Here is a 23,102-nt window from a genome sequence, read left to right on the forward strand (position 1 = left end):
CATTACATTCTGATTGCCAGACAACAGACATCATCTTCTTCCTAGTAACACACACACACACACACACACACACACACACACACACATACATTACACACACACACACACAGAGTGGGGAGCATTCAATCTGGTTTCCTTCAATGCGACTATAATAATGAAACAAAATATTAAGCAATAGACGTAATATCGCACAATCCAATAAAAAAATAGACAAATATAACCAGAACTACTCCATTAAAGCTTTAGCTCAAGACCAGTGCCAGTGCCAGGCCCCACCACCACCGTGCACCTTGAGTCAGTCACGAGGGCATTTGGGAGGACTCAGGACTTTTCTGTTGATATTCCATTTTACACAACCTCAGACTACCAATATCCATTCATTACTCGGTCAGTTCAAAGCATCAACTTGAGATATCTTCAGTCACTAACAAGGGGACGGGAGACGTGTTGGTGATTGATAGCAACACTTATCTGATATCTCTCCCTTAAACTTACTTATTGTTAAGACTCCCTTCACTTTTCTGAGACTCTTTAAGTAGTGAAGTTAACTACACTGATATACTTAAATTTATTACACACACTACATTACGCTTAGAATACTTACACTTTTCTGTACGTTAAGTGTATGAGTGTAGCCGTAAAGTTAACCATTCGCTGACACACTTAGAATTACTTTACGTTAGGTGAGCTGTAATTATTGTTTTGTTTCTGTATATTCGTTTTTCTTGGTTGGTGCGGACGGCTTAACTCGAGCGTGATGACCAACCGGATTTAAAGCCGGACTATCCAACCGTTAGGGAGAGAGAGAGAGAGAGAGGTAGCAAAACAAAATATAGACAAAAAAACACTCACAGTAAACAAATATATTAAAATAACTTAATGATAGAGTTGGGTTAGGTTAGGTTAGGTTAGATTTGAATAGCTTGACCTGTTAACCCCTTGAGTACGATGACTGATCCACCTTTAAGAATAGGTCATTGTAATCAAAGGGTTAATAAATGGTATTAGATGGATGAAGTCACTGCATTCAAAAGTTTAAATCATCGTACTCAAGTAATTAAGATGTACTCAGTGGGATGATTGATCGTAATCAAGTAGTAAAGATGTATTCAATGGCTGATTCATCATACTCAAGTAGTAAAGATGTACTCAGTGGGGGGTGAATCATTGTAATCAAGTAGTTAAGACGTACTCATCGTAGGAGGTTGGTAGTATCTCCAAGTGGTTTGGTTTATTTGTACTCACTGGGTTGGCATTACTCTCAAAGGGGGTTAATATTGATTGGAGTTTAGCTATTTGCATATTAACTCTATATGCCTGATTCTTACTATGTACAGAGGAAATTGAATTGTCTTAAAAAATCATATATTCAATTAAAATGTATCCCATCCAGTGAATTTTCCATATATATATTAAAAAAAGACGAGCGCTCACACACACACACACACACACACACACACACACACACACACACACACACACACACACACACACACACACACACACACAAGGAATATATACGGTGGTGGGAAGTAGATACAAGAAGAGAAGATATAAAAGGAAAAAAAATGATAGATACATGGATAACGAATAGATGATTAGGTAGATGTAAATATAAGATAAATCATACGCAACACTTAATAGTTCTCATGAGCGTTAACTTACGTATATATGGTTAAGAGACATGCGTAGTTATAGAGGCAGTGTGGTTAATGCATTGGTTATTATCACAGACGTATGACTTAATGGATGTCTGACGAAAGCTGTAGAAAGATTATTATTATTTTATTTATTTATTTATTTATTTATTTATTTATTTTTATTTAATTTATTTTTTGACGATGAATTTATCTGTATCTTGGTGTATTATTGTTGCTATAAATGGAATTACATATGAAGTGCTCTTCTTATGGTCACTTAAGATCCCAGGAACTCTCAGTTGTAAATGGGTCCCTAACTATACAGATGAGGAAGTAAAAAGAGATCGAGTACAGTGCCGGCCATACAGTTAAGGATATGTGTACGCCTAAACTAACTCATCTAACTTACCGGTATTTTAAAGTATGATATTCTAACTTTCTAGAATATTTGCTGTTTTTGTTTGTTTCACCGTGTAAATGGGGAAGGATGATGAAGAGAGAAATATATATCTAGTGTTTTCTAATTTAAAAACCATAATGTAGAGTCATATCAAGTGTATTTCATCATAGAGTCATTTAGTGTATATCATTATAAAGTCATATACAGTATAATGTATTTCAACAGAGTTACATCTAGTGTATTTCATTATAGAGTCATATACAGTATAATGTATTTCAACAGAGTTACATCTAGTGTATTTCATTATAGAGTCATATACAGTATAATGTATTTCAACAGAGTCACACTCTAGTGTATTTCATTATAGAGACATCTAGTGTATTTCAGCTTCAGTCAAAAGCCATAGCGAACCATTACACTGTGCCCTCGTTTGGCTCCCCATAGCGAGAACTCCACACACACAAGAATGAGTCGCTAACGAACACCATACAAAGTGCTGCCCCTTCCCCCTTACCACGGACAGACAGACAGACACACAGGTTGGACAGATTATCCAACCACCAGGCCAAAGAATGCTGGCCAGCCAATCCAATTAGCGGCTGTGGTTGCAAGCGCTCGTCAATGTGTGTCTGTGTGTGTGTGTATGCGTGTGGGGGTGTGTTTGTGTCCAATCAAAGGGCAAGGCATTAGCGAGGACTGTGAGGTAAAATCCCGCCAAGCTTAACGCGAACTACAAATACACACTGATGCTTGAAATCTCCAATGCTCTCAAAATTAATTAAACTTAAGTTGTTAATTTTATGATCCATTAAGTTTAACATTGGTTTATTATTCAGGTAAGTTTATTATGGTAGTGTCACGTGATGGGTTAAGAATACTTTGAGGATGTGTTGGTCATTACAGCATCTCCACCAATCACATCAGCTGGTGTGTGTGTGTGTGTGTGTGTGTGTGTGTGTGTGTGTGTGTGTGTGTGTGTGTGTGTGTGTGTGTGTGTGTGTGTGTGTGTGTGTGTGTGTGTGTGTGTGTGTGTGTGTCGCTTGTACTATACCAAGGCCGTCGTAATGTAAATGAATTTAACCTACAGTGACTTACCATTACCTAACGTTACTTAAGCTAACCTAATCTATATCATAATTTAACCTAGCCTTACTTAATCTACTCTAATCTAGCCTTACTTAATCAACTTTAACCTAACCTAACCTAACTTAACCTAATCTAGTCTTACTTAATCTACTCTAACCTAGCCTTACTTAACCTAACCTAACCTAATCTAACCTTACCATAACCTAGCCATACCTAATAACAATAACGATAATAATAATAATAATAATAATAATAATAATAATAATAATAATAATAATAATAATAATAATAACAATAATAATAATAATAATAATAACAATAATAATAATAATAATAATAATAATAATAATAATAATAATAATAATAATAATAATAATAATAATAATAATAATAATACCGATAATAATGATAATACCAACACCAATTATAATACGCATTGGCTAACAGAATCACACTATATATTAATTCCATACACACATTATAATTCAGAGCTTGATCATTTAATCCCAGTGGCTTACAGGTCCCCATCTATATCACATCACTATAATACAACAAATTACTAATATGGTATTAAGGGAATAGTACCATAAAACATCTCAATGGTCTTTTGTATTGTATTTTGTCTCGTTCACACACACACACACACACACACACACACACACACACACACACACACACACACACACACACACACTGTTTTATGCTGTTTTATTGAGGTGCTAAATTAATGCTGATGAGAATTGTATTTTTGTACTTAAGGTTAGAAGTTTATTTGTTTATATTCACCGTAGGATATAATATAGATATTAATAAGTAATACTGTATCTTATGTAAAAGTGTTTAAATTGTATGTAAATGGTGCCATATACTTAAGTTTGTATTACTACCAAAGGATAAGTCAATTGATGGCATTTACCTTATTGAGAAGGGTTAAAGGTTCGATTCGTATCAGTTATTACTAAAAGTACTTCTGAATATAATGACCTTTGGCCTTTTGTTTAGTAACTGGACGTATATTTAATGCTTTTAGTTTCTGCCGTGACACTAGTATATTAGGAAAGGTGACTTTTAGCGCGTAGACTCTCTCTCTCTATCTATCGATCTATGTGTGTGTCTATCTATCTATCTATCTATCTATCTATCTATCTATCTATCTATCTATCTATCTATCTATCTATCTATCTATCTATTTGTCTTTTTGTCTATCTATCTATCTATCTATATATATATATATATCTATCTATATGTGTCTATCTATCTATCTATCTATCTAGCTATCTATCTATATGTGTCTGTCCGTCTGTCTGTCTGTCTGTCTGTCTCTGTCTGTCTGTCTGTCTGTCTATCTATCTATCTATCTATCTATCTATCTATCTATCTATCTATCTATCTATCTATCTATTTATCTATCTATCTATGTATTTATATGTATCTGTCTGTCTCTGTCTCTATCTGTCAATCTATCTATATGTGTCTGTCTGTCTTTCTCTCATATACTAACTGCAAATGTTGTCATAAATATATATACTCAATACAGTATATATATATATATATATATATATATATATATATATATATATATATATATATATATATATATATATATATATATATCATGTAGATCCACAATGAAAACGTTGGTAAGATATTCTGATAATATTATGAAAAGGGAAACAACGGAGCTCCATGTTTCTTTTCCCGTGTGATTTATCGATATATATATATATATATATATATATATATATATATATATATATATATATATATATACATATATATATATATATATAATAAAACATGCGGTAGTCAAAAATAATAATTACACAATATTGTAATGTGTTCTGTATCCCAACTGTAGTCTGATACCCTTGTGTAACCTTTACGGGTAAATTGATAATAAATATGTAGTGTTATTTTTTTTCTATATCAGAACAATTTGATAGAATTAGAGTGTTTGTATTTTTTTTATTTTTTTTAGAGAGAATGTGTGTGTGTGTGTGTGTGTGTGTGTGTGTGTGTGTGTGTGTGTGTGTGTGTGTGTTTGTTTGTGTGTGTGTGTGTGTGTGTGTGTGTGTGTGTGTGTGTGTGTGTGTGTGTGTGTGTGTGTGTGTGTGTGTGTGTGTGTTTTATGTGTATATTTTAACATCACTGATAAATTACAAGAAAATATTACTCTTAAACATTTACTCAAGATAGTGATCAGTACCTGTTGTAATGGACACAAAATTAACTTATCAAGGGAAGTTAATTACCTGGTATAAGGGCCAGTAATTACTTCTACGGAAATATTAATTAATTCTTGTAATAGCCTTTAATTGCCTGTTGTTAGGGGAGGGAGGCGTTAATTACTCATATATTGTTAATGAGCTGAATGTACCCATAACTAGTTAATGGACGGGACAAGTGCCCATAACTAGTAAATGGGTAAGGGTAGAGTAGGAGGACCTGTTAATTAACTTTACAAGGTTATGGATCCAGCCAGCTATGTCAGGTGGGGGAGGCAAAGGGGGTGGTTAGGTTAGGTTTAGGTTTGGGAATTGGAATTTTAAGCTGCCAGTGATGTGTGTGTGTGTGTGTGTGTTTTAAAAGGCTGTAAAGTGTATTATATATGAAGAGAAAAATCTAGATCTCGGTAAAATAGAGAGAGACGAGGGGGGAGAGGGGGGTATCCCATGTGATGAGGAGGTTGGGAGGAGAAAGTCAGTGAGGGAAAAATCACCATAGTAACGCAGACACCACCTTGTTGTCGAGTGAAAGGGGAAACTGAGGGAGAGGTTAATTGGGGTGAGGGGAGCAGGGTTTGAGGGGTGTCTGGATTAAGGTATGAGGGGGGGTGGATGGTTGGGTGTGGGGAGGAAGGGGAGGGGAAGATATTGGATGAAGAGGATGAATGGATGGATGATGGGAGGAGAATGGATAGTTAGATGGGTGACAGGATGGATGGTTAGTTGAGGGTAAGGGAATGGATGATTAGATGGGTGACAGGATGGATGGTTAGTTGAGGGGAAGGGAATGGATGGTTAGACAAGGGGGTGACTCATGATTTCTATGAACACAAAATATATCGAGGAAATATATTAAAATGTAGGATATACTGTATATAACTGTGATGGCTACAACACAGAAAGCAGTGTATTATATTTTTCTTTATACAGGATTAAAGATGTAATTGTGTATGTTCGTGTATGCTATAGATTATTATTATCCCCTTATGTGTCTGTACAGGTGTGCTGGTTGGGTGCATCTGTATTTGTCGACATACACTTGTAATTTCGGATACCGCTTTATTTTGAATTCGGACACAGCCTTATTTTGAAACCTGACACACAGCTGATTTTTCGTTCGGAGTTTGCCACTTTACAGCTGATTTTACGTATCTGAATTTCAGTCACAGATAATTTTGCGTTCGGACACCTTTGTTTATTTTATGCTCTTGCGTCGACACTAGTTTACAAAGTGCCACGGGATAATAGTTGTAGATGTGTCGGCCTAACACTCAAATATCCCCTCATATACTGTTGACTGATCATGGTGGCGTGGCAGTGTAATTTTGATACAGTATTTAGGAGTTAACCTTATGTGGCTTAAGTTAACTAAGATACGTTAACCAGAAACCAAGATATACACACACTCCAAAAAAGTATCTTTACGGTAGGATCCGATGAGTTTCAGAATGAGCACTACGACTCCTGTTGTCTAGGTAGGGTTGTCACAATCCTTCGTCCGTTGTCATATTGTCTTATACCAAAAATGTAAAGATAAATTTTTGGAGTGTTTTTAAATATATTCCTACAGCTTTTTTATCGAGAAATATTCATCGTAAGAACATATGAGAATCTGGATCCTAGTTTATGATATTTTACTTCACCTCGATGGATTGTCACTTGATTCTATACTGCGGAGTATATGTGGCCCCTGGGGTTTACATTCTCACCCTCTTCGTCGTCGCCTGCGGGTTGTGGGTTATCTGCGTCAGAGGTCACCGAGTGTGTGTTGGATGTTCTTTGATTATCTTATGAATATTAATGGTTTTCATCGGCGAAAGGAGATATTGATTCTCTCTCTCTCTCTCTCTCTCTCTCTCTCTCTCTCTCTCTCTCTCTCTCTCTCTCTCTCTCTGGTACTATCCGGGTATATCCTTCTGCCATAGTTTACGATAATAGTATGAAATTTAACTCGCGTGGGGATATGAAAACACTGTGCTTCTATAATATCGTTCTGTATATGATGGTGTCGATCTAATTATGGACTACACTACTCTTCAATGTTGAGATTACTGTATTTGTGCTTGTTACTGTACCTGTTTTTGTATCTGTACCTATACTGGAATATGTGTACCTGTACTTATTAGTCTTTACCTGTACTTTAATCTATACCTGTAAATGTTTTTGCGCTTGTACTTGTAGCTGTACTGTTATTTGATTAAAGGAAAAGACAGATTTTAAAAGGCTTAAGACTCACAACACGACAAAAATAATAAAAATTTCCATTACGTTTAGCGACAGAACTGAAAATCCGTAGGAAATTTGAAAAAAAAAATGTGACCTGATATTTTCAAGAGATTATTTGATTCGAATCTTTTTTTCGATGGTATAACAATTATAATCCACGACAAGGCTTTGGAATCCTGTCCTGTGTATTAAAATCTCACGTATATTGAAATCCACTGCAATGAAAATTTTCCTCGATTTTTTTCTCGATTTTTAAAAATATTTTTGTGCACTTGTTTCTTATTTTCAGATTTTGTGTTATATTTTGATACATATTTTGAAACCCTGTGTTATATTATGTGATCCTGTGTTATGTTAAAAGATTTGGTATGAACTTTATTTTCTAACGCTGTGTTGTGTTCGTAACTCTTTGTATTATAATTACTTTTAAAACTCCTTTTCCTTTTATAATCATTTCTATTGATCAATCTGGTTGCATCTTAAGATCGTCATATGAGTATCTATGAAAAATAAACTGATTCTTAACAACATAAAGATCAACAGAATCTTCACGGTACTGCTCCTCAATGACTAAAGCCTTTTAAGTACGTAACAAATTATGGAATTACACTAAAGCGATAGAACTGTCTGGTAACTGTACTTGGGATGTTCCTAATGCATCTTTACCCACCGTCAGTGTTGAGTATAACAATTTTCCGCTTTAAAATAACTAAATACTTGTAAAAAGGAAACACAGAAACACACAAAAAGAGAGAATCCCCAATACCGTCATATCCTTGGGTGGGTAAAAGTGAACCATCCCCGCCATCCCACCATCCCGTCATCCCACCATCCCACCATCTCACCATCTCACCATCCTGCCTACTGAGTTCCATAGCCAAAAGCCAAGTCCGAGGTCTTTTTTTTATGTCCGTTTCTTCGTCCACAAGTCCAGTTAATCGACCTGCAACGTTTGTGCTTTGAGGTTCTGGGGGACTTTTATCCACATCTTTTCCCCTCCCTGAATATTCCAATAGGTTAGACGGCTCCAATTTCCCCAGCGTATATTTTAAAGAGCTACGATGATATATGTTATTTTAGTTCTATATTTAAAGTAAAGGTTTGAATTGCCAAGATGACGACGCTTTTATTTTTTCTAAGCCTGAAGAACAAAGTTGACATTTTTTTTGTAGTTTTAACGTTAAAAGAACCAACATTATATAGATTTTTTTATATGAAAAAAATTATTATCGGATATACTGTGCTGTACTGTATATATTTTTATTATATTTTTTTATTTACAGGTTAGAAAAGCCAAAATAATATTTATTTTCTTTAATTTAGAAATATTTTATTTTATTTCTGTTACCATATTTCATCGTTGAGGATTAACATGGAAGACAAGAATCTGGTATTAGCTGAACTAAACCAGCCTTTAAAAAAATTCCTCATGCCAAAAATCTGTAGCTGTAGGGTAGGTTAAGGTAGGTTAGATCTTTCATGAAACAGGAGAAATTCTACCATATAAGAATTTATTTCCATTAAGTTGTAGCCATGAAAACAAAAACTTATCCCCATTTGACAAAAACATCAGTTGCTCTTTAAACTTAAATTGGTGATTATCCCACTTTAGCATAACATTACAGGTGTATAGGAGAGAAAAAGAAAGCAAGTTATCATAGCAGGAACATAACAATAAGCATTTTACCTTTAAATGTGAAAATACTTCCTTAAACAATGCATTACAATATTGACAATAGAGTTAATCAGACAGAGTGCGTAAGGTTCTGAAGCAGGAAGAGCTCTAAAGGTGTGTGTTGGGAATGTGAGCGGAACATTAAAGAAATGAAATCACGTTCTGAAATCTCTGACACTGGGAGGAGATACTGAACGAGGCCCAGTCAGTCGTTATTGGGAGTAAACACTTAGGAGACTCGTGATCTGTGAGAATGAGGACATGGAAGTGATTTTGAATGAAGTATTGCTGATCGAGATAATGATAGTGGTGATGGGTAAAAGAGCACTACTACTATTACCACTTTTTTTTCACTTTATTTTTCTGATTATGTCCTCCAGCCTCCCCCAATAGCCACACCTTTGCCGCCATTTTATTACCTTAAATTAAATATCCTAATACACAAGTAGCTATCCTAGCTGTGTTGAATTATTTGAGCCGTAGATCTATGCGGCATTCAGTGACTGTTGCCTCACAGTCAATATCTGCAACTGTCGTCGGCTTTGGGGCAGAAGCTCTCGTTCCCCTGAGGCAGAGCAAAGCCGACCGAAGGAGAGAGAAAGACAGTCGACATCTCATTCAGGCTGTAACGAAACTTCTGGGCTGCTGCTTCTGTTCGGAGATCACCTCCTCGAGTCTGGCGTAGAAACATCTTGCACTTGGTCCCATCCCACCAGAGGTTGTGAACACTAGAGGAGTGAAGCTGCCTTGATCAACGTTTTGGATTCTCTCCCCATATGCCCTTATCTTGTCGTTCTCGTTCCTCCTATGTGCAGCATCGAGAGCTAGGTTACGGTGACGACTACTACTACTACTACTACTACTACTACTACTACTACTACTACTACTGCGACTACTACTACTACTACTAGTAATAATAATAATAATAAAAATAATAATAATAATAATAATAATAATAATATTAATAATAATAATAATAATAATAATAATAATAATAATAATAATAATAATAATAATAACAAAACAATAATAAAAACAATAAACCTTCAATTGTAATCGAAAGGGAATTATGTCAAGCGAGCTCCACCAATTCCATAAACACTGGCAGAGGAATTCAGCGTTCGCATTCAGCACATTGCACGTATGAATATATCAAGGGGTAGGGAGGTAGAGCCTTGGTGTTGAGTGGTTGGGTGTTCCTGCTGTGACATTTCCCCAGGTTGGAGCGACACTTCGGCTCTCTGGTCAACTTCTCTTGTCGACCATTTCCTATACCAGACAGCGACCTCCCATAGATCGATACGCCTCAACCTGTTATTGGGGTCAGTATTGTTAGTGTGTGTGTGTGTGTGTGTGTGTGTGTGTGTGTGTGTGTGTGTGTGTGTTGTTTATCACTCTAGTTCTTGTGGTTGTATCTCCTCTTCATTTACTTCGGATTTTGTTTCTTTTTTCCTTTTTTTTTCTTTACGGATGAGTCTTTTTCGTAAGTCAGATTTAAACTCGGCTTTATCAGATTTCCTCCTGATTGCTTTGTTTCTTTTGGGGGAGATTTGATTCCGATGTTTTATCTTATAAGTTTAAAGGGCAGAAATTCTTGTCTATATCTATTTTATCTCTATTATTCTTTAACTTATGTCTGGGGAGGATTAACTCGTAGAGAAACCTTAGAGGTGAAGGGAAATAAAAGGGGAGATGAGTGTGAGACAGGGGGAGGGAAAAGGCGAGACAAGAAGGGGAAATATCAAAACATACTTGTATATATATACATACAAGTGTATCTTCAACTCACACACACACACACACACACACACACACACACACACACACACACACACACACACACACACACACTGAAACCTATGAAAGGTATTGTTAGGATACATATATTACTAACTGCTTGTGTTCTTTATTTTGTTTGTTTTATTCTCTCTGAATCGTTTGTTTCATTTAGATATTATTTTTGATCATATTTCTTCCCTTGTTCTTCCCCATTCTTTGTATTTTAGTGTCTCACCTTTTAAACTCTAAAGTCGATGTTAGAGAATGATTTTACAATGTATATTTTATCATAATTTCCTCTCTATCAAATATAATTATCTATTAAAGCCAGTACAGTACGAGACACCAGACCCATCTGTTGCCGATACCCCCACCCCAAAGGCGAGCGACTGGATGTGGCACTCCCAGTCGACCCAGCTGAGTATGGGTGCCTAACGTTGCAGTTGGGAGGATTGGTCTTCAGTGTGCTCTATCCTCACTATCCCTAACGGGCCCTCATGTCTGTGGAGCCCCCTTTCAGTTTTCTGTCTGCGCTCTGAACCCCAGTGGCGAGTTGAGGCTTTCTTTTTAAATGAATGGAATGCAATAAATTTTCAAATAACGTTTCAACTATTCTGGGCAAAATTTCAAGCAATTAAAATTACGGTTCAATCTTTCTGGATCACTGAGACAATGAATTGGATCTGATTCTGAATTGTCGAAAGTTTGTATCTAGGTGAGCGTGTCTGGATCGTCGTGGAATTTTTTTTTATTACGAGTATATCCTCTTCCCTCACACACCCGAGCACGTTTTAAAGATATTGATTAATAACTCTCTGACCTGAATTCATTTACTCCTCTAAACTGTAACGTGACATGCTAACCTGATTCCGAAACGAGATAATCTTTTCATGGGAGTGAACTGTGACACGTAGCTTTGAAGAACTAACATTTTTTGGGCTTGGTTTTGGGAAATGTTTTTGTGTTGAGATGATTTTAAGCAACCAGACGACATTTTGACACGGCTATGAGTAACCAGATGATATTTTAACATGATTTTTAAATGACGCGAAAAATTTACATGATCCCGAGAAAGAAAATTGTACTTAGATCTGATTTTTAAGATATGACTTGGGCTCATCACGTTCATAACAGGTTTTCAGGTCACATTAGGTCCATCCAATTTATTTTAACTGGTTAGGTTAGGTTAGGTTAGGTCCTCCTTAAGTCTGCTTCATACTGTGTACACACCTTGAGCTCCTTTCACTTTCGCTCAAATTTTCTGCCGTAATTCCCTTGAGTCTCCTGGAGGTCTTCCATATATTATCTTCAGCGCCCCTCCTCCTCCTCTTCCTCCTCCTCTTCCTCCTCTTCTTCCTTCTCTCCTCCTCCTCCTCCTCTCCTCCTCCTCCCCTCCTCCTCCTCCTCCTCCTCTCTCCTCTCCTCCCTCCTCCTCCTCTGCTCCCTATTCCTCCTGCTCCTCCTTCTCTCCTCCTCCACCTCCTCTTCCTCCATGAAGCGGATCTTGCATTATTTCGCTCAGAGGTCTCCATTTAATCTTCCCTCCTCTGTGTCGTAATTGCTCGACATCATCTCCTCGGGTCATCCTTAGAACCCTTAAGAGCTCCTCTCCCTCATTTCCCAAAAGGTCTTCTTCTTCATCATATCCTTCTTCAATGTCCCGTAAATCTTTCTCGAGGATTCTTTCACAGTTCTCTATCACTTACTCTAATCAGGTTTCAGTATCCTTCTCACTTCTTTGTTTCCTCTTGTAGTTTCTCTCACGTCTTCTCTACATTCCCTCACACGCTTCATTGTCCCATCCCAATTAGTAGATCCCCCCCTCCCTCCCCTTCCATATCTCACCTGCTCCACAAGGTGAAATATTAAGGTGTTTGTCACTTACAGGAGACCAATTACCTGTGTGGGTTACCTCCTCTCCCTCACCTTATGATTAAGAGGTCACAGGTACAAAAGGTTTCTTCATTTCCTTCCTCCTCCTCCTCTCACCTCCAGGTAATCTGTGTACTGTAAGGGAAGATTGAGGACAAGAAAAACATCTTATAAGGTGGACGAGTTGGGTTAGGTTAGGTTGGGTTCTCCGGGACCCGGCAAAATGATTATTATCTGAGTGTGTGTTAGTATAGTGAACCCTCTATATAACGTTAGATGGGGGGTTTCATATCTAACGGATCCTCGATATAACGGATTTTTATCTCTTTATAGTTCATTATATGGAGGTTTCACATCTAATGAACCTTTGATATAACGGACGTTCTTCATATAGTCCATTAAATAGAGGTTTTGTGGTACCATATATTAGGTCGATGAGGGCATTGGTGTTGCTTCTAGTCATATGTTATAGAATTGGAACTTGTACTAGAATGTGTGTGTGTGTGTGTAATAATAATAATAATAATAATAAACGGTTTATTGAAAAAGTTTGCAGCCCGAAGGCTGAAAATATACATTGGACATAAATGACTTATTACATACATTGGTGGTTTAACAAAAGCCTTCATTAGAGAAAGGTGAAGGAACATACAGTGAACATACAGATGAATGTTTACACACGTAGATCATGTGAGCTGAGGTGTTGAACAGCAGACACGTAGTGTAGTAACTCCCTCACAGATGGTGTTACGAGGGGCATCACGTGGAGTACTAGTTCCCTCACAGGTGGTGTTATGAGGGGCTTGGCGTGGTGTAGTAATTCCCTCACAGGGAATTACTACATCATCAGGCCCCTCGTAACGCCATCTGTGAGGGAGTTACTTCACTACGTGTCTGCTGTTCAACACCTCAGCTCACATGATCTACGTGTGTGTGTGTTTATCATTTATTGCATTTATATATGTACAAGGAATATTTTCCACATCTCCAAGTCAATATAAATCCTGCATGAATCATAGCATTAATCTTATAGTCATCTAGTTCAAGTGTGAGAGTTGGGGAGAGTCCAGGTGGGAAAGGTAATTACAGGTGTACCTAGGAGAGTCTATAGGTGGGAAAGGTAATTACATGTGTACCTAGGAGAGTCTATAGGTGGGAAAGGTGATTACAGGTGTACCTAGGAGAGTCTATAGGTGGGAAAGGTAATTACATGTGTACCTAGGAGAGTCTATTGCTGGGAAAGACAAATACAACTAACTAGAAAAAAATAAGGAATGGGAGGGATTTTAATACTGCAGGTCCTAGTATTAGTTATTTTGTTAATCAGTGTCAAAGAAAGGAGTAGGAGGAGAGTTGGGGGATTTTTAGGGAGTCCCGAGAAAAGCAGGTAATAGAGACAGGTTCGGCTAATTGGGTAGGGATTTTAGCGGGCCAATTCCCACCTGGGATTTCGTGTTAATCAGTGAAGGAAAGGTATTTTTTGGGGGTGATCTTATCTTCTTTGATAATATTATTAATGCTCATTTTTCTGATTCCTCCATTCTCCCTTTTCTTACTCCCCCTTCACTCTGTTCCTTCCTGCTTTTCCCTTTTCATTTTCCTTCTTTCTTAAATTTTTGTCCTTCATTTTCCAGTCTTCCCTCCTTTCTTCCTTTATCTTATACTCTCTTTTTTCTCCTCCATTAGTACTCTTCCAACTTCTCCCCTTCTTCTCTCTCTTCCTTCCTCTGTGTCCCCTGTTCCTTAATTCTCCCGCATTCCTCACTCCCTTCTTTCGTCTCCAATATTTCCCTTTTTTTCGCCTTCCCCTCCTACGCCTCCCTCCTTTTTTCTTAATTCTTATTCATTTCTCCTTTCTTCTCTTTCCCTCCTTCTCTTTCCTTCTCCTCTTTTCCTCCATTCTTGTCTTTACCCCCATCCTTCTCGTCTCCAACCTTCTATTCTCTCCCCTTCTCTTTTCCCTTTTCTCCTCTTTCTCCATCCTTCTTTTACTTCCTTCCTTCCATCCCTCCATGCCCCCCCCACCCCTCATCCACTTGGAACTAGCTTATCAAAGGGAGAAGGGGAGAGCAAGGGGAGGAAGGGAGTTTACAAGGGTTTTCAAGGAGGAAGATTTTTCGAACAAAGGGGATTACTGGTGATCGCGTCTGTGGCAGGAGGGGAAAGCTAATCAGGGAGGGGGGGTCGAATCTCTAACGTGTGGAGATGAAAGGTGTAATGAGATGATGGAAGAGAACAGTGATCTTAGCTCATATGAGAGATAATTAACAGGTGAGTTAAAGGTATAGCACTATTAATTTTGCGTATGTCTGATGATCTTAGGAGTTGTGGTGAGATGATTGGAATGTGAAATGAGTGATGATATGAACTTTTTTTTTTTTTTTTTTTTTAGTGATGATCATGTCTTTGGAGTCCAAGAGGGTTAGGTGGATGTAAGTGATGTTAGAGGGGGGAAAGGTAATGACCCGGGAGTAATTAGTAATGTGTTCTCATTAACTTAGGTAAATGAAGTTGTATATGTTTAGGATCATTTCAGTGGTTATAAAGCAGCATGACACACACACACACACACACACACACACACACATACACACACACACACACACACACACACACACACACACACACACACACACACACACACACACTTAATCTACCCCCTGAACCATGTATGCATAATAAGTATTGCATTGACGGTGACTACAGAGCGAGGAAGAAAAGAAGGAAAAAATATAATAGGAATTTCTTAAAGACTCAAGAACCAAAATATTATACAAGATATCAATAGAAAAATATTATTAAAGTACATGGGAAGCTGTACAGTATATGATAAGACATCGGTATCAAAACAAAATTCAAACCATCCTAGTGCGGTAAAAACATTATCAGGTGGTCAGTTGAGAAAGACGGTCATTAGACAGAATAGATCAACCCAATAATGCTTGAAATTAGAGATAGTGAGTTTATTATTGATTCAGGCTAGTAGATAATTAAATAACTATAACAAAGATGATAATAGTCACTATAATAATCCTAATGTAATATAATTGACTATATAGAGTAATTTCCATAGGTGATTATTATATTAAGTTAGGTTAGATTAATGTTAGGTTAGGTTAGGTTAGGTTAGATTAATGTTAGGTTAGGTTAGATTAATGTTAGGTTAGGTTACGTTAGGTTAGGTTAGGTCCTGAATCTCATGGTTTCTCGTGTAAATCATGGAAGGAAAGATAAACAAAGAAACAGACTGATGGTGAGCTATGTTGAAGATGAACGAGAGAGCCATTAGCGGCGGCACTTTCTCCATGGATTGAAAGTGACCATAACTTTAAAATGACTTAAGATGGCACCACGCCCCAACAAACTAAAGGCACGGCACAGTGCACTCTCACGCCACAACTGACAGCTAATTCACCGAGTCATTTACTTTAAGAGAGTTACTGAGTAGGAGCCATTTTTGTCACATTTGGATTGACAGGTAGGCATCACTGATATATATATATTTATATATACCTCAAACTTTCTCTCCGGGGACGAAGACACACACACACAAAATACTACTACTACTACTACTACTACTACTACTACTACTAATAATAATAATAATAATAATAATAATAATAATAATAATAATAATAATAATAATAATAATAATAATAATAATAAAAATAATAATAATATAAAACGCAAAAAAATAGGAATGCGTATTGGAGTTAAAAAATAATACACCTTTTAAATAAAATTAATAGGAACAAGAATAAAATGTGAATTAATAAAGGGTTACACGCGTGGCGTTTCTATTGACAAGGAGAACCGGAAAAAACACTGGATTTATTATAGAAAAAATAAGTAAAAAAAAAAAAACAGTACATTAATATTGAAGCTACAGAAATTAGATAAAAAATAGGGAGGACTTTGAGATCTGACTTTCGGCAAAAGAAAAATAAATAAATAAAATTAAAAGTATCAGAAAGTTAAAACAAAACAAAAAAGAGAGGGGAAGCTTTAGCAGTTGTAGAAGAAAGGTAAATACTTTTAATGAGTGACTACAGGTAAAAAAAAATATTAAAAGTATCGTAGACGAATTTATAAAAAAAAGTACATTAAAAAGGAAGAGTTATAGACAAAAAACAAAAGAAAAAAAGCTGGATGGGAAAAGGCTCTTGAGATTTGTGCTCTGTTCTAGTCTATCTATCTATCTATCTATCTATCTATCTATCTATCTATCTATCTATCTATCTATCTATCTATCTATCTATCTATCCAAAAAGAATCGAAATACCCCTTACAATATTAAAAAAATAATCCACATATATTATCAATACTATAGAGAGAGGAGAGACATATATGCGAAACATGTGGCCATAATATACTATCTTACCTTAGTCCCAATATGTCTTTCTCTCTCTAAGGGGAAAAAACAAAAAAATCCTGACCTTTGATCCAGTTCATAGAATTTGACTCTTCACACATTAGTAGATCAAAGTCAGCTTAATGAATAGAGAGACCCGATTCCTCGTCTCCTCCTCCTACCAGTGTGTGTGTGTGTGTGTGTGTGTGTGTGTGTGTGTGTGTGTGTGTGTGTGTGTGTGTGTGTGTGTGTGTGTGTGTGTGTCTCGCCCTGGTCTCTGCTTTATCAATATACGTCTCTTTATTAATCTTTTTTTTTATGTAATATTTTTCTCTTGTTTTTGTGAGGATTTTGTTTATTTATTTAGCTGTGATGGTTCTGGTGTTTACTTTCACTAGTAATTTTATTTTCATATTTTTGTTATTATTTTTCCCTCTTTTTCTGTTTTGACTTTATTGTATTGTCCTTCTTGTTTTTTTTTACTGATATTGTTTTGGTTTTAGGTATTTGCTTTCTCATTATGGTTAGGTTAGTTTAGGTTAGGGTCTTTTCCCATCTTCATTATATTTCTCTCAAGTTCATGTTTATCCCATCTATTTATCCTCTCCATCTATCTATCTATCTATCTATCTATCTATCTATCTATCTGTCTTAGACACGTGCTATTCCCATAAGTATAGGGATGATACGGTCATAAACTGGATATAGAGAAAATCACTGCCAACTGACCCAAGTGTTTTTAACCCGGAATAAAGGAACAGTTCTGTCATGTTTCTCCCCTTCTCCCCTCTCCCCCATCCGTACCTACCGCCCCTCTTCCCTTACCCTCACCCCTCTCCCCTTCCCTTACCCTCACCCCTCTCCCCTTCCCTTACCCTCACCCCTCTCCCCCTTCTCCTCCCCTTTCCCCCCTTTACCCCTGACAACGATGAGTCTTTTGTCCACGCGATGAGTAACCAAGAGATCAATCAGCTGTGTTGGTCAGTTCAGGCACCAGGTAGTGACCAACATGTTCCACTCTGTTTGTTGATTCTGTCGGGAAATGGCAATTCTGACTGGTGAAAATCCTTTACTGCATGTTTACCTTTGTGTCTGTCTGTCTGGCTCGCCTCTTCTCTCTCTCTCTCTCTCTCTCTCTCTCTCTCTCTCTCTCTCTCTCTCTCTCTCTCTCTCTCTCTCTCTCTCTCTCTCTTGTTCAGATATTAAGTGATTTGGAAAGATTATTTTAAAATTTTACCTTTCCCTCCCTCATTATTATCTCTCTCTTCCTCTCTCCTTACTTCTTTCGTCTCTCATTCATCATTCCTTCCCTGCCTACTTTTCTCACATCCCTTCGTCGTTCCTCCCTCCCACTCTCACTAAATTTTCCCCACAACAGAGGTAATTTACAACCTCCAGGTTTATAAAAAACTTACATAAAACAACAAAAGAAGTGAGTGAGTGTTCTGAAGCTCATTGACTTTTATCCTCGAGTGACTGGGGAAAAAAGTCATCATTGTGTGCCAGACATTTCCCCAAATTTTCCCCCACTTTCAGTCCCATTTCCTCCCCTCCCTCTGTTTCCTTCCCTATTCCTCTTTTATACTTTGTGTCTTGTTCTATTTCCTTCCTTCCTTCCTTCCTTCCTTCCTTCCTTCCTTCCTTCCTTCCTTCCTTCCTTCCTTCCTCTATATCCTTCCATTACTCCTATTCCTTACCTCTCTTCTTTCATCCACCATTTCCTTTTCTTTCCTCGTTATTCCTCTCCATTTCTCCCCCTTTTTCCCCATCCTTCTCAACCTGCATCAGTCACGTCCTTTTCCACCTTTTCTCTCTTCTTCCATCACTTCCTTTCCACCCATCTCCCTACCACTATGCCTCCCTCACATTTCCTCCCCTCTAATACAGTAAATTTGGGTCTCCTCGATATTATGATTGGCTGCCAGTGACCAACTGTGGTGGGAGAGAGGGGTTCATTTGTTGCATTGTGATTGGCAGAAAGGTTGGGGGGGGGGGGTTGATTTGCTGCATTGTGATTGGATGGAAGATATGCAATTTTCCCTGCGTCAGAGTCCATTTACGACATTGTGATTGGCTGGAAGATTTTCAAATTTACAGACGTGGGGGGAAACTAAAGTTGACACTATTTGGAAATTTCCCCCGCCAGTGCCATCTTTTTCCCCTACTAAAAAATACCTTAAGGGAAAAAAATAAATAAATTCCAAGATTTTTATAGAATTAATTTGTTGTTTATTCTCATAGACTTATACAACCTATCCATAAAGTATCGAGACTCCTGGGACCGAAGGAATTTGAAAATGAACGATAACCTCAGACACGTTCATGTATATGTTGAATATAGGCTTCATATCTTCACTCGATGTTTCATATTGTTTCGGACGCCTGGAGTCACGATACTTTTTGGATTGGCTGTACAAGACCTTCGTATAAATATAAATTGTTGACAGAACCAGATATAATAAAAGAAGGGTAATACTATCCAAAGGTAAGAAATTAAAACCTAACCTAACCTAACCTAACCTAACCTAACCCTAATCAAAGAGTTAAGACAGTAAAAAGGGTTATGATATCGTATTAAGGATTAGGCCATCGTACTCAAAGGGGTAAAACATCGTACTCAAAGGGGTAAAATATCGTACTCAGTGGTTTAAGGAAAATCTAGATTAAACGAAAGAAAAAAAGATGAGACTAGGTTAAAGAAATAACAAAAATAAAATCTTCAGAAGGTTCTTAAGATGTAAGCTGATGACAAAGACGAAGATAAATAAGGAATTGCTCTCCCGTAAAGAACTACGTGTGGGTTTTAATGAGACAGTTGGCCTTATGTGCGTTTTATGAACCTGGAAATGTGAAGAGAAGTTAATTATAGAGGTTTAGAAATGAGAGAGAGAGAGAGAGAGAGTAGTAGGTGGATGAGGAAGAGAGCATGGGTGAACGAGGAGGAGGAAAAGCCTAAGCACATGTGAGGCAAAGAGAGGAGAGAGGAAAAATCGGGGAGAGAGAAAGAATAGGGGGAAGGAGGAAGAGTAGGTTGAGAGAGATATGGGTGGAGATTAAGTATGGGTGAGGGAGAGAGAGAGAGCGAGAGTTATGGAGGAGGAAGGAGAAGGAACATGTGGGGTGGGGGAGAGGTACTACACCTTGATTGAAGGGGGAGGAAGGAGAGAAAATCGGAGTGTGTGGGTAAGGAGTGGGGAGAGGGAAAGGGAAAGTGAGTGAGGGAAAACGTGCGAAGTTGAGGCTGGAAGAGGCGAGAGTGTGTGAGGGAGAGATTACGGAAGGGGAGGGACGGAGTGAGTGAATGAGAGCGCGAGGGAAGGAAAATGGGGAGAGCATGCGTGAGAGAGAGAGAGAGAGAGAGAGAGAGAGAGAGCTACACTCAGGACGCTCGAGGCGTCAGACGTCAGAGGATTACGTTACATTATTATCCTCCTGTTCTAGCACTGCCACCAGTTATCTACCACCAGCTACCTGCCACCCTCTACCTGCCACCCTCAACCTGCCACCAGCTATCTGCCACTTTCAACCTGTCATTTACCTCTTGACTGCCAAACGCCACCTATCGTCTGCTTCTCGTCTAACATTTTCCATCTACCACCTGTTGTCTGCCACCTGATAATTGCCAACTGCCACCAATAGCAAGCCACATACCGCTAGCCACTTACCGCCTGCCACTTACCGCCTACCTGCCCGCCATCACTGTCACCTGTCTGCCATCACTGTAACCTATATCTACCGTCACTGTCGCTTATTTGCCCTAAAGAAAGATGTTGACAAGACGGTGACATGTAGAAGCGATTGGACACACACACACACACACACACACACTCTTAGCATATATACAAGTTTCGTAATTCTTTTCAATTAATTTATCACGGTATTCCTATTAACAACACCAACCCTTAATAAAATCATCAACACACCTATACTCTTTAATAAAAACAATAACATCCTCTTTCCATATTAACTGTCGACCTAACAAGATTCAGTAATGATCTATTAAACCCCAGAAATGACTTTAACGCTTCGATATCCAATTCCTTCCTACGAGTATTTACATTAATTTTAAGTGTTCAGTAATCCTTCCCTTCCATTAAATAACCTCAATATAAGCTCTTTAACTTACACATTTAACCCGGATTACATTTGCTTTCTTCTGCAGATCAAGAAAGAGAAGTATCGCCTCCTGAAGAGCGACTGCGACGCTCCCTGGGATTCTGGGGGAGGCACAGCAGCAGTAGCAAGTATTCGGACAGGTGTAAGCAGTGGTGGTAATCAAGCACAGCAGGTAAACAGATGTTCTGGCTGGCTTGAGAGCAGAGGTACAAGTAGTGAGGAGGAGAGAACGCGGGAGATGCCAGAGAGACCTAGACAGATGGACGTTGGCACCAAGAGATCGCCGTCAGGTACGTCTTAGGGGCCAGTGTTTTCACTTAATTGTTTACTTTTATGATGATAATTTCTGTTAAATTCTTTCCCAGGCGAGGGATTGTGATCTCAATAAACTACTTTCCTTTTACAATGAGAACCGCTGTAAGATACTTTCTGGCAGATATATGAACTTTTTGAACGGTTTGTATGAGAAGAATTAACTAGTAAGGGAACTTAAAGATTACAGATATATTGTGTATGGTAGTGAGGAATTGTACATACATCCACACTCATACATGCTGTTCTTGTCTCGCCCATCCAGATCCCTTCAAGCCCATCAAGCTGAAGATGATCCCTCGCAACGTCCAGGTGAGCCGCAGCGTGAGTACCAGCGGCCCTAGCGGCGGCACCAACGGCGGCGGCACTCATCACGTCGCCACCCGCTCGCCGTCCGTGCCTTGTACCAGCGCCACCGGTGCCTGTCCCCTTACCGGCATGACCCGCACCACCCACACCGCCGTCGTCCATTCTTCAGGCGCCCACTCTCTCCTCCGCAATCCTCCGCCTTTTTTGCCGCCCCAACAACAGGGGTCCCAGACGCCCACGAGCTTCCCCTCCATGGTATTGAGGTGTGGGCGTAGATGTAGCTCCCCGCAGACGCCCATGCTTACGGGTTGTCTCCCCTACGTAAGTCGCATGCCCCCTCGCTCGGCTCAGACCTCCCCCTCAGCCCCAAAGTCTCCCAAGTTGACCTCGAGCAACAGTGACCCTTGGAGTGCCATCATCACTAAGAACTACAGAGCACAGAGTGTAGGGGGATGTATCCCTCCTGGCGAGATGGACTGGCTGCCCGCCCCCTCCCCCTGCTCCAGGAAGAGCTCTTGGTCGTCGGTGTCCACTGATAACGACTCGTCGTCCAGCTGCTGGTAAGTACTGTACTCACTCTCTCACGTTCTGGATCTGTCATCTTCTGTCGCCGAGAAGAAACTGATCTGACTGAAAGAAGGTAATTGTGTGTGTGTGTGTATGTGCTGAAATTCATGTTTTCAGGAGGGAGGAAAAGTCCAGTTTTAATGTAATGTAACAGAAAATATTATTACTGGAGCAAGAGGATATACATGTGTCGTGCTCTGTATATCGTATTGTTTTAATGTGAGGATATTTGTGGCTGATCAACAACTGTGCTCCCTGACGCTCGTGAATCAAGCAACTCTTAGCCTTGGGGGTGTACGTACATAGGAGTTGTTTTAACTATTTGTAAGATCAGTATCAGCGCTTCTGTTGTTTAAAACAATTTATATACGCCGTTAAGAATAAAAATTTGCTAATGCCATGGCTGTATCTGCTGGTATCATATAGCTTAAAAGTTATTTATTTATATATTCACTGAGCCATATATAAATAATAATGTAAATAGATTAACAAAAAAAATAATGATGGTATTTAACAGCAGAAATTTGAATAATCTAGAAGATGA

At 38.4% G+C, this 23,102-nt stretch overlaps 1 protein-coding gene across 1 annotated transcript in view; it reads left to right on the forward strand.

Annotated features, from left to right (window-relative positions):
* Window positions 1-23,102, forward strand: part of LOC121873134 — a 160,181-nt gene that overhangs the window by 58,985 nt on the left and 78,094 nt on the right. Inside the window, exons 2-3 of the mRNA XM_042376449.1 lie at window positions 21,417-21,660; window positions 21,948-22,551. Of these exons, the coding sequence (XP_042232383.1) occupies window positions 21,417-21,660; window positions 21,948-22,551 (848 nt within the window). The remainder of the gene's footprint in view (window positions 1-21,416; window positions 21,661-21,947; window positions 22,552-23,102) is intronic.

This window comes from Homarus americanus, unplaced genomic scaffold, assembly GCF_018991925.1.
Source record: "Homarus americanus isolate GMGI-L3 unplaced genomic scaffold, GMGI_Hamer_2.0 scaffold32929, whole genome shotgun sequence".
NCBI classification, from domain to species: domain Eukaryota; kingdom Metazoa; phylum Arthropoda; class Malacostraca; order Decapoda; family Nephropidae; genus Homarus; species Homarus americanus.